At 47.6% G+C, this 14,439-nt stretch overlaps 1 protein-coding gene across 4 annotated transcripts in view; it reads left to right on the top strand.

Annotated features, from left to right (window-relative positions):
* Positions 1–14,439, top strand: part of Stox2 (storkhead box 2) — a 234,588-nt gene that overhangs the window by 115,848 nt on the left and 104,301 nt on the right. The window contains exon 1 of one of the 4 annotated variants that reach the window (XM_052752255.1): positions 6,958–7,243. The exons of 2 other annotated variants lie outside the window; for them this stretch is intronic. In XM_052752255.1, coding sequence (XP_052608215.1) covers positions 7,078–7,243 — 166 coding nt within the window. In that variant the 5' untranslated portion in view covers positions 6,958–7,077. Of the gene's footprint in view, positions 1–6,957; positions 7,244–14,439 lie in introns of those variants that run through there. One more of the 4 variants, XM_052752256.1, reaches the window with a different exon arrangement.

Raw genomic sequence — 14,439 nt, 5'->3', positions numbered from 1 at the left:
TCAGTTTTTTAAAATGTCGGTGTATTAAGTAACATGTATTAAAATTTACAATAAAAGGTGCTTTTGGTTTTCAGGAGTCTGACGCACTGTCTGCCGCCCTAAGAGGGGCTCCTTTTTGGTTTTTCTATGTAGCATTTGGTTAATATATTGGCAATAACATTGAAAGAGAAATGATGTCACAGCTGTAAGTGATCAGGTTAAGCTGAAGTCTAAATTCCCTTTATTGAATAGTTAGGACTGTGTAACTATTTGAACCTTTAAATTTGGTATATTTAATTAGGACTTATCATTATTATTATTATTAAATTTATTCAATTTCATATCATTTCCCCCTCTAGTACTTTCTTTGTCCCCCCTCAAGTATATGGCTTCCTTTTTGTTAATTATTACCATTACAGGTATTTTTATAAGTTAACATAATAATAAAATACATATGAATATGATATATATATAATATATAAATACAATCTACTGAATCTGTTCAGTCTTGCTCATATGTATATGCTTTTAGGGCTGGCCACCTGGTATCGAATAGCTGATTGGGGAGCTCCTCCCTGGGAGACTGATCATTTTCCTCTCTCATCTGTCATTCATTGTCTATGACTCTTTCTTTAGGGGTGGGCTTCATGAGAGTTCCCCCATGCCCGTGGCAATGATGTCAGAGGTACTGTGATTATTCAGGTCTTGTTTAGGCAACACTACAGTTAAGATTTTGTGAGTCTAATTTCCCTTTCATATAGAGGCGATGTAACTCTCTCAGTAGATGCCCCAGTCCTCTGTTCTAACAGCCTTTCTGGCTTCTCTTCTGAGATGCTCTCAACTGGGGTTGCGCACCCCATCACTTGCTCTCTGCATTTTGATGAGTTGTCGTTTTCTGTCATGGTCTCCATCTGCTGCAAAGAGAGGTGTCTTTGACCAAGGGGGCAGCTGTACATTTCCCTGTGGGCATAAGGACAACTGTTTAGAATGCAGTTAGAGGTTATACTGGCTTGAAGGAAGTGGCGGTAGTGTGTTCTCTCTCGGTTCTATGGCCTCGCCGGTGAGTTACGGGTAGTTGTCTAGATTTACAGTACCAGGCACGATTTCTGTCCCATTGAGTGAGCCGTAAGTCTAACTGGACAGCTGTTGGTCACCTCCCATTATAACTGCCATCATAGATAGCATCTTTGGGGATATCTTGGTATTCTGGTTATTGTTGTGGTTTGTGGGTGTCATAGCTGGGTAGGACTACTGATTACTCCTCTCCTTTAGCAGTTTGCATGGAACCTTCAGGTACTATGGAAGCTAGTCCTCAGGGAAGAGGCTTCCAGGTCTGAAGTACAATGTGTCTTCAGCAACAGGGTCTCACCTTCGAATTCTGGGAGACTCCCAAGGGCAATAGCAATACGTTGTATTGTTTTGGGAGTCCATTGAATTCTCCTGACCAAGCACTCAAAGGGAGATTTCTTGTGCGTGGTACTGGGATTTTTGTGAGCTAGACTAGAGATCTTGAGAGCATTATCATCCTTAGTAGACTAATTCATCACACACACACACATACACACACACACCACACATGTCTTCTATCATTTTAGGTAAACATAAATTGATATGATTCCCTATGACTTTTTCAAACATCCTTAGTATCAGAAAATTATTATTATGGCCCTAGATAACATGATATAAAATATCCATCTTAGCCATTGTAAAATGCTTGGTAAGATAGACTATGTCAGAAATACACCACTGCCACCATCCATTTCCACGACCTTCTTCACAGACCCTCTGTCCATTACCCAGTAGCCCCCTAGCCTTTCCTCCACCTATTGTCTCTTGTGATTTTGACTGTTCTGCGTCATCTAAGCGAGGCACACTATATTTATCTTGTTGTGGCTGATGCGTCATTTAACACGTTGCCGTTGAGGTTCAGACATATGTAGCAGACATAAAAATACCCTTCCTTTTGGAGGTAGAATAATATTCCACTGTGTGGATAAGCTAAATTTTCGTTTATGTGTTGATGCTTTAACCCTGATGAGTAAAACTGCTATGAAAATTGCTTACAAATATCTCTCTCATACCTTGCATTCTCTTCATTTGGGCACATATTCTGAGGTGGAATTACTGGATCATATTTGAATCCTGTTTTTAATTTTTTGAGGTATTGCCTTACTGTTTTCTACAGTGACTGTACAGTTAATTCAGTTCTGTCAACCCTATACAGGGGCTCAAATATCTCTACACTGCCAGAGCACTGTCTCTCCTTCTCTCCCTCCATCCTCCCTCCCCCTCCTCCCTCATCGTCCTTCCTTCCTTCCTTTTGCTAAAACCCTACCTAATGGTTATAAGAGGTACCTTATAATACTTTTGAGCTGCGCATCTTTGATGATTAGTGATGTTGAGAATTTTTGTGTGCTTATTGTTATATTTTCGTTTGTGAACCTAACCTCCAGCCCTTATGTGGTTCTTCTTCTTCTTCTTCTTCTTCTTCTTCTTCTTCTTCTTCTTCTTCTTCTTCTTCTTCTTCTTCTTCTTTTTTTAAGATTTATTTATTTATTATGTACACAGTGGTCTGCCTGCACACCCAGAAGAGGGCACCAGATTTCATTGTAGATGGTTGTGAGCTGCCACGTGGTTGCTGGGAATTGAACTCAGGACCTCTGGAGGAGCAGCCAGTGCTCTTAACCTCCGAGCCATCTCTCCAGCCCCCATATGTGGTTATTCTTATTGGCTATCTGTGTGTCTTCTGTCAAGCTTTTGGATTAGGTTATTTGGGGTGTGTGTGTGTGTGTGTGTGTGTGTGTGTGTGTGTGTGTGTGTGTGTGTGTGTGTCTTGTTGCGTTGAATTTTTTTTTAAACAATTTTCTCTGTATTGGGGATATTAATCCCTTATTAGATTTATGGGTTGCATTTCCGCCCCCCAAGTTCTGTACAAAGCATTTTTTTCTGTTGATAGTGTCTTTTGATTTATAATTAAAAAATTTTAAACCAAGCCTAATTCATCCGATATTTTCCTTTTATTTTTGAAACCAAATACTTGGCATATTCATTTTTTTTTTTTTAAAGCAGTTGATCTAATTGACAGGAGAAGGCCCACCCAAACCTTCCCAAGTGTTTAACAGGTCTTTACCAGTCTCCTAATTAGGGCAGTGAGCAACAGTGAGTAGCCAAGATGTCCCTCACACATAGGGGCTCACACTTCGGTTCCTCTTAAATTCACTCAATGATGACACATTTCACAATTTTAAATGATGAGAGTGTCAGTCAAAATTCTTACAGCTTTCCATCTCGGTAAGACTAAAACCAACAACACAATTGAATTCAAGTCACAACCAGATCTAATTAGTATTTCTGACCTGATACATAAAACTAAATAGGCAAATTCTTAAGCCTTCTTCAAAATTTTTAGTATTATAAAATAGATTTGCTTAGCCATTTTTATGTGTATGGGTATGCATGTGTGTTTCTGTATATGTATTTGTGTATGACTGCATATGTGTGTACATGTGTGTGTATATGGATTCGTGGATGTGTGTGTTTGTGTGTGAGGTGTTGGGAACTGCATGCACAGTGTGCATATGTGTGTAGGGCCCAGAGATTCACTTCAGGTGTCCTCAGGTGCCATCTACCTTTGTTTCTTTGAGACAGTGTCTCTCATTGGGCCAGAGATCTCTGATTATAGTAGACTGGCTGGCCAGTGAGCCGCAGGGATCCTTGTCTCTCTCTCCAGAGCTGGATTTACAAGTGTGTGTCACTATGCCTGGCTTCTTTTTACATGGGTTATGGTTGTGTACCTCAGGTCCTCACATTTATAACTGAACTATCTCCCCAGCAATTAGATTTTAATTGTGAATTCCCAGGTTGAATATTGGGGTTCCCAAAGATGGGTTAACTTGGCGGCTAGTTCACGCCTCAGAGACACTGTTGTCTCAGGAAGAGCTAGGAGATTAGGAACTGCGGCTAGGGGTCCAGCGGTCACATAGGAGGAAAGCAGACTTTTTTTCCATAGCACAGACGGAGGAGCTGAACTTGACTTTCACAGTGGCTGTACCCATCCGTTCTCTTGGGATGACCATTCCACATGGTTAGCTGACGTGGGTGAGTCAGTTCCTGAGCGGGGCCTACCGTCCTTGCTTCACACATCATCTGGATTCTGAGACCCCTGGCATACTGACTGCCTGGTTCTTCCGTGCCTGGCTGCTTGGCCGCCGGGTGCTCTCACTTCCCTGAACGGTTTGTTGTCACAAGTGACTGGGGCCTGCTCTAGCTCTCCTCTTCAAACACACACCAGCCCACTCACTGTTTCACGACATGAACATGAACTCCCCCCCCCTTTTTTTTTTACAACTGACATGGAATTCAAACTTACTTCCCACAAATTCCCAACCAGCCCCCCACCTCGCAGTCTACCCTCTAAGCTCCTTCTACATAGAAATTCTAAAATTATGCATACAGTTTTGCTTTGAGCCCTTCCGTGGCTCCCGGTCCACCAGGAGTAGAATATAAACCTTGAGCATGGCCAGCAAGTCCCTGCATGATCTACTCTCCCTTCCTCCATGACCTCATCGCCCACGGCTTTCTTGTTCAGCGCTGATTCCAGCCATACTGGCCTTCTTGCTTTTCTTCCCACAGAAACCAAGACTCGTTACTACCTCAGGGCCTTTGCACAGGCTGTTCCCATGGCCCCCAGACACCACCTCCTTCACTGTTTGAGGAGCTCTTCACACTATAGGCCTCAGCTCCTGGCACAATTTTTGGCTTTAACAGCATTCTGTATTTCTTTGCTACCAGATCATTGGCTGCACACAGCCGTATGTGATATTTTACACACTTGGTCTGCACAGTTAGTGACTATCCCAGTTGTCGTATGATCGATCGCCTTCACTCTTAACTCATAATTGTTATAATAATTTGTATTACTACTTTGGCTTCATGAGAGGTACTAGTAATTGTTGATTTAAGATATCTAAATGTCATAACTCGCGTTCGTGAAAACATTAAAAAAAACACCTCTATGGCCCTTTAGTCCTTCTAAACCTTTCTGATTTTTGCATTTTAGCAAAAGACACCTTTTCAGGGATTGTCTTGACTTTATAAAGAGGTCGTTGAATATTAGCTAATAGGTTTCTAGTTAGTAATTAATATTGCTTGATGTAGTTATGGGTTTTATATGTGACTTGTGGCTTTTTATCCCCGCCCCCTAGTATCCGCAGAGAGGTTTTTTTTTTCTTCTTCTGACAGAGATACTGGCGATAGATGGCGGCCCCTCTTCTAGATCTCATTGCCTTTCTGCCTCCTGGAAGTCTTGTCAGGGCTTCCTGAATCTTAACCCTTTAGAGCCCTCCGTCTGCTGAGTCCCCACGAAAGCTTCCCATTGCTGGCTCTGCATCTTGTCACCCATCAGCGTGGAACACCACCTTTAAAATGATTGGGAACGCCTCGTTGTCACAGATGCATTAAAAAAAAAATGCTCAAACGCGAAATGACAGATCACCTCGAGAGGCAATCAGGTTTATTCTCATTGTTTATAGCTCAAAACCCATTTTTGGCAACCCAAATAGGGAGGTGAGCGTGGTTGGATAAGAATGGGAGTGGCGGCGCGTGGCGGGGCTGGCGGCCAGGCCGGGCGCCTTTAACTCGGCGCGACCTCGCGTCTGGCCCGCGCCCCCTCCTCCGCGCGCACCGCTGTCCTGCAGCGATTGGTGCTTGGACCATAAACAGCTGTGCAGGGCCCGGCGGTGCGGAGGCCCCGGGCCGCCAGCGCAGCCACGCCACCGGGGAGTGACTTCCACCCAGGATCGCGGAGGGCGCAGGCCGTGGGCGCGTGGCAGGCGGCACGGGCCTGGCGTCCCCGCGCGTTCGCGGCGCCCCGTGGCTCCGGCTGGGCGCAGGTGGGCCGGGCCGGGCGCCGCAGATCGGCGGCGCGTTCCCACGAAGGCTAGCCCTCGGAGCGAGGGGGAGGGACCATCGGAAAGACGTGGAACGATCCGCGCGGTGTCATCGGCAGGGCCCAGGCCCCGCGCCGCCGCCGCCGCCGCCGCCGCCACCGCCGCCGCCGCCGCCGCTGCCGCTGCTGGGGATTTGCTGCCGGGATCCGCGCTGAGCCTCTGCGCAGCCCCGAGATTAGCATGACACTGGGTGGCCGTCCGGCTTCCTGCCGTGCCAACGCGCAGCGCGCTAGTAGTCCCCGAGCCCCGATGGCCCCGCGCGCGGGCCGATCGCCGGGCTCCGCAGCCACCGCGGCCCCGTGAGTAGGAGTATGCCTGCGGCGGGGGACCCACGCGTGTCGGCACGCGCCCCCACCCTCCCGCGCCCCCGCCAGCCTCGGAAGGAGGAAGCCTGACGCGGGCGCCGCGGTCGTCAGCACCCATCGGGCTCTTCCTGCGTGGTCGCAGCGGCGGACCCGGTGCTCCCGCGCGCGCCCCCCGTTCGAGCCTCTGGAATGAAGACTGCCTCCCGAGGACTGCGGGAGAGGCAGAGGCAGTCAGCGCCGGGGACTGCGGGCCTCGCGGCTGGGAGGTCCGGGGGGACGCGGCTCAGACGCTGTCATCCCCACGCCTGGCGTTGAAGCCTCCCGGTCCGGTTGAGGCTGCCGCCACCCGGTCAAGCTGCCCGGGCGTGCGATCCCGGGTCGGCCCCCGGAGGCCTAGGCTTCCTCATTTGTTTGGGTCTTTTGTGCTGTGGCGCACAGTTGGCTAAGCACTCCTGCGCTGAATCGGGCCATTGTCTGCGCTCCCATTGCTTCCACGCTGCAAGTCTCGGCGCCCCCACCCCGGCCGCCCCCTCCCGGCCGCCGAGCCTCCCAACGTGCCTTCCCCCCCCAGGAATCTGGAAGCTGGAAGCCGGGCGGATTGCAAATGAAGTGGAATGCATTGTGGGACGAGTGTAAAAGCGGAGCCTTCGCCGTGGGGGTCTGGGGGGGCGTGGGGAGGGCCGGACCTGCCGCTGGCGGTGTAGACACCGACGAGAAGAGGGGCTGGGGGAAAAATGTGCGCAGAGTCCTCCCCGGTCGTGACCGCGGTAGACGGATGAAGCAGCACGCTGCGCCCCGGCGCTGAGGCCCCACTGTCGGGGGCACCAGGGTCGCCCTTGCCCACCATGAAGAAGACCCGGAGCACAACCTTGCGGCGAGCCTGGCCTAGCTCGGATTTCTCGGACCGGGCCTCGGACCGCATGAGGTCCCGCAGCGAGAAGGACTACCGCCTGCACAAGCGCTTCCCCGCGGCCTTCGCGCCCCAGGCTTCTCGGGGCTACATGACATCAGGTTGGTAACCACTGTTCTGCCGCCGGCCGTTTGGTGCGCCAGGGGCTTGGGGCAGAGGACGTGCGGTGATGGATGTGCCGGGTTATGGGGAGAGCAGGGGAAAAAAAATTAGCTCCCATCCACCATTTTGTACCTCTGCAAGATCCACAGCAGGCCCTCTCAATATGGGGTTGGAGAGCTATTAGTTAGGTAAAATCGGGGAGGGGGATCGAGCCGAGCGCCTCTGGTCTGCAGGGAGATAGGCGGACTGCAGCCTCTCCGAGCTTTGTGAAAGGAGAGCCTGCGTCTAAGGTTGCCTGCAGTACCAGGTTCGCCTGTGTCTGCATTATGGCCAGTTACCTTAGAGGGTATTTAAACAGACGCCCCCCGTCCCCCGCCCCCCAAAAGGGAACAGGCTGCATGCACCGTTCTAGATAATTCGAGGCATGGGCTCTGCCCATGTCCATCTGAAGCTGGTTCGATTTGCACGCAGGAACTATGCTGGGGCTCCTTGAATGCTTGGGGAGGGGGTTGTGGTGTGTTTGCATATGGAAGACTCGCACGGTTGTGCGTGGACTTAGGTTGCATCGGTGCTGTGGATGGAATGGAGGCTCTGTCGTGTTTTGCATGCCAGATGGGAAGGGCAAACACAATGGCTCACAGAAGTGAAGCCTTCAAAATAGGTTTCCTGTGAAAATGCTGCAACCATGCAGAGGCTCCTAGGATGAGCAGGCTCTCTTTGAATTCCGTTCACTGGCTTTGCTTCGCGGCTTGGGAACCCAGGGATACTGTACTTGAGATGCTGAAGGGGGAGAATCCTGGGAGCCTTGCTTTTTGTGTTCCTTGCTTGTATTCGAAGAGGTGGAAGGTATCAATGTTTGCATTCTGGAAAAAAAAATTAATTTGCTTTTTAAATGCATGGGAGGGAAGCATGAAGACTTAATTCTAAAGCCAAGTCCCTGCCCCAAATCACCCTAAGCCCCGTCTTAACTGGGGAGATTGTTTTAAGCCGGTGGTTGGTACTTAGAGTCTAGCTTTACTTTCTCCTTAGACAGCAAATCCTTTTAAATCGGGGTCAGTATCTCACACTTCAAAAATGTCCCATGAAGACCTCGTCTCCATTCCCAGAAAAGCCTCAATAAATGACACCATCCTTTTTATTGCAAAAAACTGGGCAACGTAGGGATGTTGTGTGCTCTTTTGGCAATCACACTCCCTGGATTTTCTCTTTCATGAGAAACCATTTTTGGAAAGGAAGTGACAACCACAGTTGATGCTTAAATAATCTAAGTCATGGCTGTGGATGCTCCATTCTTCAGGATCATGGCAGTAAACATACCGTACACCTAGGGCCAACTCTACTCTCTACACAAACCTTGTGTCTACGTTGAGTGTTAGGGTAATCCTAGGCTTCCTCCACTTAGATGCATCCTCAGCATGCCACTCTTTCTTGTCATCCCCCCCCCCCCCAAGAAATAAGAATTGACATTAAATGTAGAACTGTTGGAGGGCAGGTGGCTATCAGTTCTCCAACAAGCCCGCAAGACTTTTTAATAATGGCAGGCACATTCCTGTGGAGGCTATTTTTATCCACCTTATCATTGCTTCCTTGTGATCATGTTTTCAGACTTTGCAAAGGAACTTGGTGATTGCCGGTGCTGGGAGACATTTTTTTTCCCCCCGGGGGCACGAGGAAGGATCTTCCAGTTTGACATGATTCTCTCATTTTCTTCTGTGTGTGACCTGCAGATGGTCAGATGGTCTTCCTGGGATAACCAGTTCCAAGTGGGTAGTGTTCTGGCCAGATTCAACGTTAGGTTACTGTTGAGAGCAGAGCACCCCAAGGAGTGAATGGTGTCACTCATTCGTCATTTGATGGAGCGTTCCCGAAGACCAGGGTCTTGCTAGATTATTGTGAGGATACAGGGTTGGACAGAACATGGCCTTTAGCAGGTTTAGGGTTCATTGAGAGAAACAGTGAATCCTAAGGCAAATGCCTACAGTGAGCATTGAGAGGGCGGTGGACCCTTACACCTATGCGACTTTTTGGTTGGGGGTGGCTTTGGAGGGCAAATATCTTTATCATTTCCTTCCTCAAATTTGGCTCCTTTCAGCACCGTGGGAGGTGGTGGAAGCTGATGCCGTGTGAAACCCATGGAGATCGTTTGGAGGAAGCTCATCCTCCAACACGATGGGAACGGAATCTACTCTAACACGTTGGCTGTTCTGGGTGCTAGCTGGAGCTTTGTTGCACATCTCATAGCATGAACTAGGAAAGGAAGCAGCCTAGAAACATAACGGCCTTTGACGGTCTGTTCTGTTCGCCCGGTCATTGGCTTCATTAGTTCCTGTGGAGTCGCCATACTCCATTTTTAGTCAAGAAGAGTTTTGTTGTAGGTAAATGATTTGGATTCAGAGATAAGCCTCTTCAAAAATGTGCTAAATCGTCTAGAATAGCCTCAGCTTTGAGACTTTTTAGAAATTCCCCCAGAGTTTAATATGAAAATTAAGGGAAATAATAATAATAATAATAATAATAATAATAATAATAATAATAATAATAATAATAAACTTTGGGAAATGAGAAATCCCAGGACGGTTTTACAGATATACACTGATAGCCGTCGTGGATTTATTACACCTCTCTAGCACATAGTAGGGGCTTCAAGAAGAGTTGTAGGCATTTATGACAGGCTTTAATGAGACAGCACCATTTCTAACTGGTAATAAGCAATTACCAGTCTGCAAGGTGATTTATAGCGGTGAGCTTGACCTTTGGCCTTGGTTTTTTTCTGCTCCCTTCAGGAGAAAATTTAGGCTTACAAGGTCAGACCAGACACCCGTAAGGCTGAGCAGGTCTTGCAAGGAGACAGTTGCCTGGAAAACTGTGAACCTTTTGGTTGGGAAGACCATGCTTTCTTTCTCTGCCGTTTTTCAGCTATCAGATGGAAAGTAATCCTAAGTGTCCCCAGCCTCCTAGCAACCAGAGAGTTCACAGGCCTGGAGAAGAGTTCAGTGTTCCTCTTGCATATTCATTTCCCAACAGTGGCTTCTGGGCAGAAGCAGGGGGCGGGATCTTGCCTTTTGTTCAAACCAAGATGACTACAGAAATGTGCACAGCATTCTAAGAAGAAAGGAGGTTAGATCCAATGGATGCGGGACCATTCTGCCTCATTTTTTCTACCACTAGCTAGAAATTGTGATGTTAACTAGAGAGAAGAGTCAAACTCCCCGTGAAGAAGGAAATCTGTATAATTCTCAGAGCTACATATTTGCGGCCATGATCATAAACCAGTGTGAAATGATTGGAGAGCCTTCAATTCTTGTGGGCAAAGCCTTTAGACCCTTGTCTGTTCCTGTGGGAGTGCCCTTCGAACCATATATTCATATGATGTCATGCCCTCTCATTTCCTTTGCTCTTCCCTTGGACTGTACTGAGGCTGGCTGATGCTTCACGTCCGATGTATAATGCTGCCAGAATTTTGGTGGGTAGTCTAGCATTGGTCAAGATTACAAGTGAATTGTTCTAGTCTTCCAGCTCTACTGAGCATGCCCGTAAAGACTTTGTATGTTAATGGGAACGCTAAGCGGTGGGAAGTTTTAGGTCAACTCTCATATTTACAGTCATATCTTTCAGGAAGAAAGCTGATTGTTTTTAATACTATGGCCCCATGGAATTTGAAAAGAAAGAGAAAATGAAAGCCCTAACCTGACATCCTAAAAAAACGTGGATTTGTTTTGTCTGATGACGATTTAATTCGTGGGGAGATGTGGCTGGCACACCACTTGATTAGTTTATCAGTTTTCATTTTACAGAAACTAGTTCCGGGTTAGTATGATCCAGTTCCTCGCTCGTTCTTGTTTTAAGAGATGAGAGAGTAGAAGCTAGACACTCAGATTCTAATCATGGCCTGTCCAAGCCAGCTGGGTCCCCCTCCCGTCAAATGACCTCCCTCCACCCATAATGAGTCCTTTGGCTCCATGCCTCCATTATAGAGGTTTCATAATGAGCAAGCTCGGGGCTTCTGAACTTAGCACGTGATCGTTAGGAGAGCCCTGTGTCCTTCTGTACACCCCCGAGTCATGTGCTTCTCTTCGCGGGAGTGATGCTCATGTGCTTCCTGCCATCCTGCTTCATTTACAGCCAGGTGACAAGTTTTCATAAGTAGCATCCTGCCTCTTCCCTGTCTTTCCTTGGCTCTGTCCTTCCAACGGTCTTGATTCGTGGCTACCTCTATTGCCTGCTGTCATCAGGCGGGTGGAAGTGAGGGATGGTACACACCGGGGCGAATGACTTCCTTCATTATTTCCCACGGGAACACGGGTGCGTTTCCAAAGGTTACCTCTCTTGGTATTTGAATGTCTTTTACACACTTTGGAAAATTTTTATTTGGAAAAGAGGAAGAAAAATAGTATGCCGTCTAAAACCTTAGAATGCCTGTAACTCCTGGGCATTTGAGGCCGTCCATTCCCTGTAAATTCCCAGAGATTTGGAGTAGATTAGACGAGGGTGTATCCTTTGGTCCAAGACTGTTTATGTGGAAAGCATGGCCCGAGAGTAAAATCTGGGTAGGTTCTTGCTATGGGGACAATACACCAACTTTGGAGTTCGGTACAGTCTCCATTACTTTAGTCAGGGAACTGTGTGATGTCTTGACTAGGAAGGTTTCTTGTGGTAATGAGAGGAGAGTCTGGTCAGGTCTAAATTTACTCTGGCCACAGTCACACAAGAATGAAATGACATGGTTGATTTTTAAAGGAGGTAATAAACTTTCCCTTAAGTAGTAAATCCCCAGACTATTTTTATGTGATGTTGGAATGTGTAGCCAGCTGGCCAGAAAACCCTATTGCTGTTTACTACTTAAATATTTTTAAATTTGTCTCTTTGCTCTTTATCTTGGCTGCTTAGATCTTCTGTTCTTCTCGAACAGCTTCCAAAGGGACCGGTTTTCCAGGCCAATCCATTCTTCTGGGGACCCCGGAAGGCTTTTGTTTTTCACCTGGCCCAAAGTTGCTTCTCTTCTTAATGCCTCTCATGCATGTGGATCGGGTCGTGTGTGGACAGTGGGCTCTAGGAAGCTTTCATGGTGTGACTTTCCCCACTGTTCCCACATCTTGCTAACCTCCTCATTACCCTATGCTCCAGACCCTGTGTCTGGGAGCTCCTTATGTTCACTCACCCCTCAAGCCTTTGTGTATGTTTCAGACCTTTTTTTTTTTTTTTTTGAGACAGGCCTTTTCTGTGTAGCCTAGAAGCCTGTCCTGGAACTTGCTCTGTAGCCCAGGCTGGCCTCGAACTCACAGAGATCTTCCTGCCTCTGCCTCCCAATTAAAGGCGTGCACCACCACCGCCCTTATGACTCTGTTTATGTCCCCCATCTCTTCAAACCTGATAGAATTCAATTTCCCCTTCCAGAGTCAATGCATCTTGCCCACCCGCTTCAGTTGACATGAAGTCTAAACCTCATACTAGCTTGAACTTTCAGTCTCCTGCCTCAGCGTCTGACGTACAGGGGCACCCCAGTGTGCCTTTCTTTTCCTCTTCCTCCAGATCCTTTCTGTGACAGTTGCTTTATGTCAGAGCAGCTCCGCATTGTGCCTGCAGCTCGCCTGGTCCCATCCTTTGCTGGACAACCAGCTGTTCACTGACAACACCTGTTTCATTGACATCTGGGTCCTGCCAGCATCCTCGAGCTTGGCGCATATCAGGACTCAGATGTCTTTTAGATGGATGACTAAAACGTGACTTTTTTTTTTTTAAAAGAGGATGAAAGGAAGGATGTCTGGAAGTCTGGATGTGACTCATCTTTTTATAACTGGGGACGCTACTATAACTTAGGATTCTGTAGACTATCTATTATTGCATCAAATAATATATTTATTATATACTATGCAATCTTAAGGTCCTGCCTTTGAACCACCTCCTGCTGTGGTTGGTGGGGGGCAAAAACCCAACAGTTCATGACTGAGCCTTTGGAAACCCAGAAATTGGAGTATACAATCAGGAGCCAAGTAGAGCAGTTAGTCTGCATTGGTGTAGGGTGAACTGGGTTCAGAGAAGAGTAAGATACCACTTAGCACCTGAAGGGGGGGTGCTTACTGGGGTCTTGAAGAGTGGCTAGGATTTAAAGAGATGGAGAAAGAGAAGGATTGGGGAAGGGTGGGGACAGTATGAGCCCCACACAAAGCTCTGTGGAGTTGATTATGCTGTAACTTTGGGATGTGAGTATTTGGGATGTGGTATAACCATGAAAGGAAGGAACATGAAATCTGGGGGATTCCTGAGCTAATGAGGCAAGCAATGGATTTGTGACTTTCGGGGTGGGGGGAGAACTAAGGAAAGAAACATTTGAAGAAGGGGTGTCTCGCCATGGCTTGTAGGGTTGATGGATGGTCGTGAGTGTCTAGTGCTTCGGGGATCTGCAGGGGGGTGGGGGGACTCATGTAGGGATCCTGTAATAGATGAGAAAAGACGCCCCTAGAACCACGTTTCACTACATTAGCATACCACACTGTATCCATTTTGTGTCTTAACTATATACAATTTGTCTTAGGCTGTTTTATCTGGGGCTACGGAATTTATTTGGCACACAATTCTAGTGACTGTAACATAATACAGATGTTCTTGTGCGATCTCACTCTCTCTCATTATTCAGTGCTCCAGGATAATTGGTCTCACGCAGAAGGGACCAAACATGTGGGCTAGCCTCACCACCCAACACCTTACCATTAAGAGGATGGGTCGGGTCACATCAGACGTAACTTCCTTCCTCCAGGGAGGCATCAGACCCTTCCCCTGGACAGCACTGTCAGGCCTAGTCACCCCTGTAAAGGTTCACCACACTCAGTGCTGCTACAGAGGACACAATGACGATCGGGCTTCCAGCGTAGTCAAAGTTAGCTCACCGGTACTTTCCGGATTTTCTTTCCACTTGGTTCAGTTTTTAGTTAAGTGAATTAGAAAGAGACCTTCTTTTCTGTGAAATTATGGGTTTCACTTGAAAATTGTATTTTTTCTAATCCTCATTAAAACGAACCTATAACTCTTTTTATTAAAGATATCTAACCAGATAACCAGCTGAAAAGGACCCGTTGGCCTGACTGGAACTGTGTGCTTGTACATGACCTGGAACTTGTATAGGCCAAGGAGGGAGAGGTGGAGGAAGACCCTAGGAAGGACCCGGCAGACAGAGGGAGGGGCTGCTCTTTGGAACTAG

This window comes from Peromyscus californicus, unplaced genomic scaffold, assembly GCF_007827085.1.
Source record: "Peromyscus californicus insignis strain IS unplaced genomic scaffold, ASM782708v3 Scaffold_23__1_contigs__length_62951481, whole genome shotgun sequence".
Lineage (NCBI taxonomy): Eukaryota > Metazoa > Chordata > Mammalia > Rodentia > Cricetidae > Peromyscus > Peromyscus californicus.
This window is presented reverse-complemented; position numbering and strand designations above follow the sequence as displayed.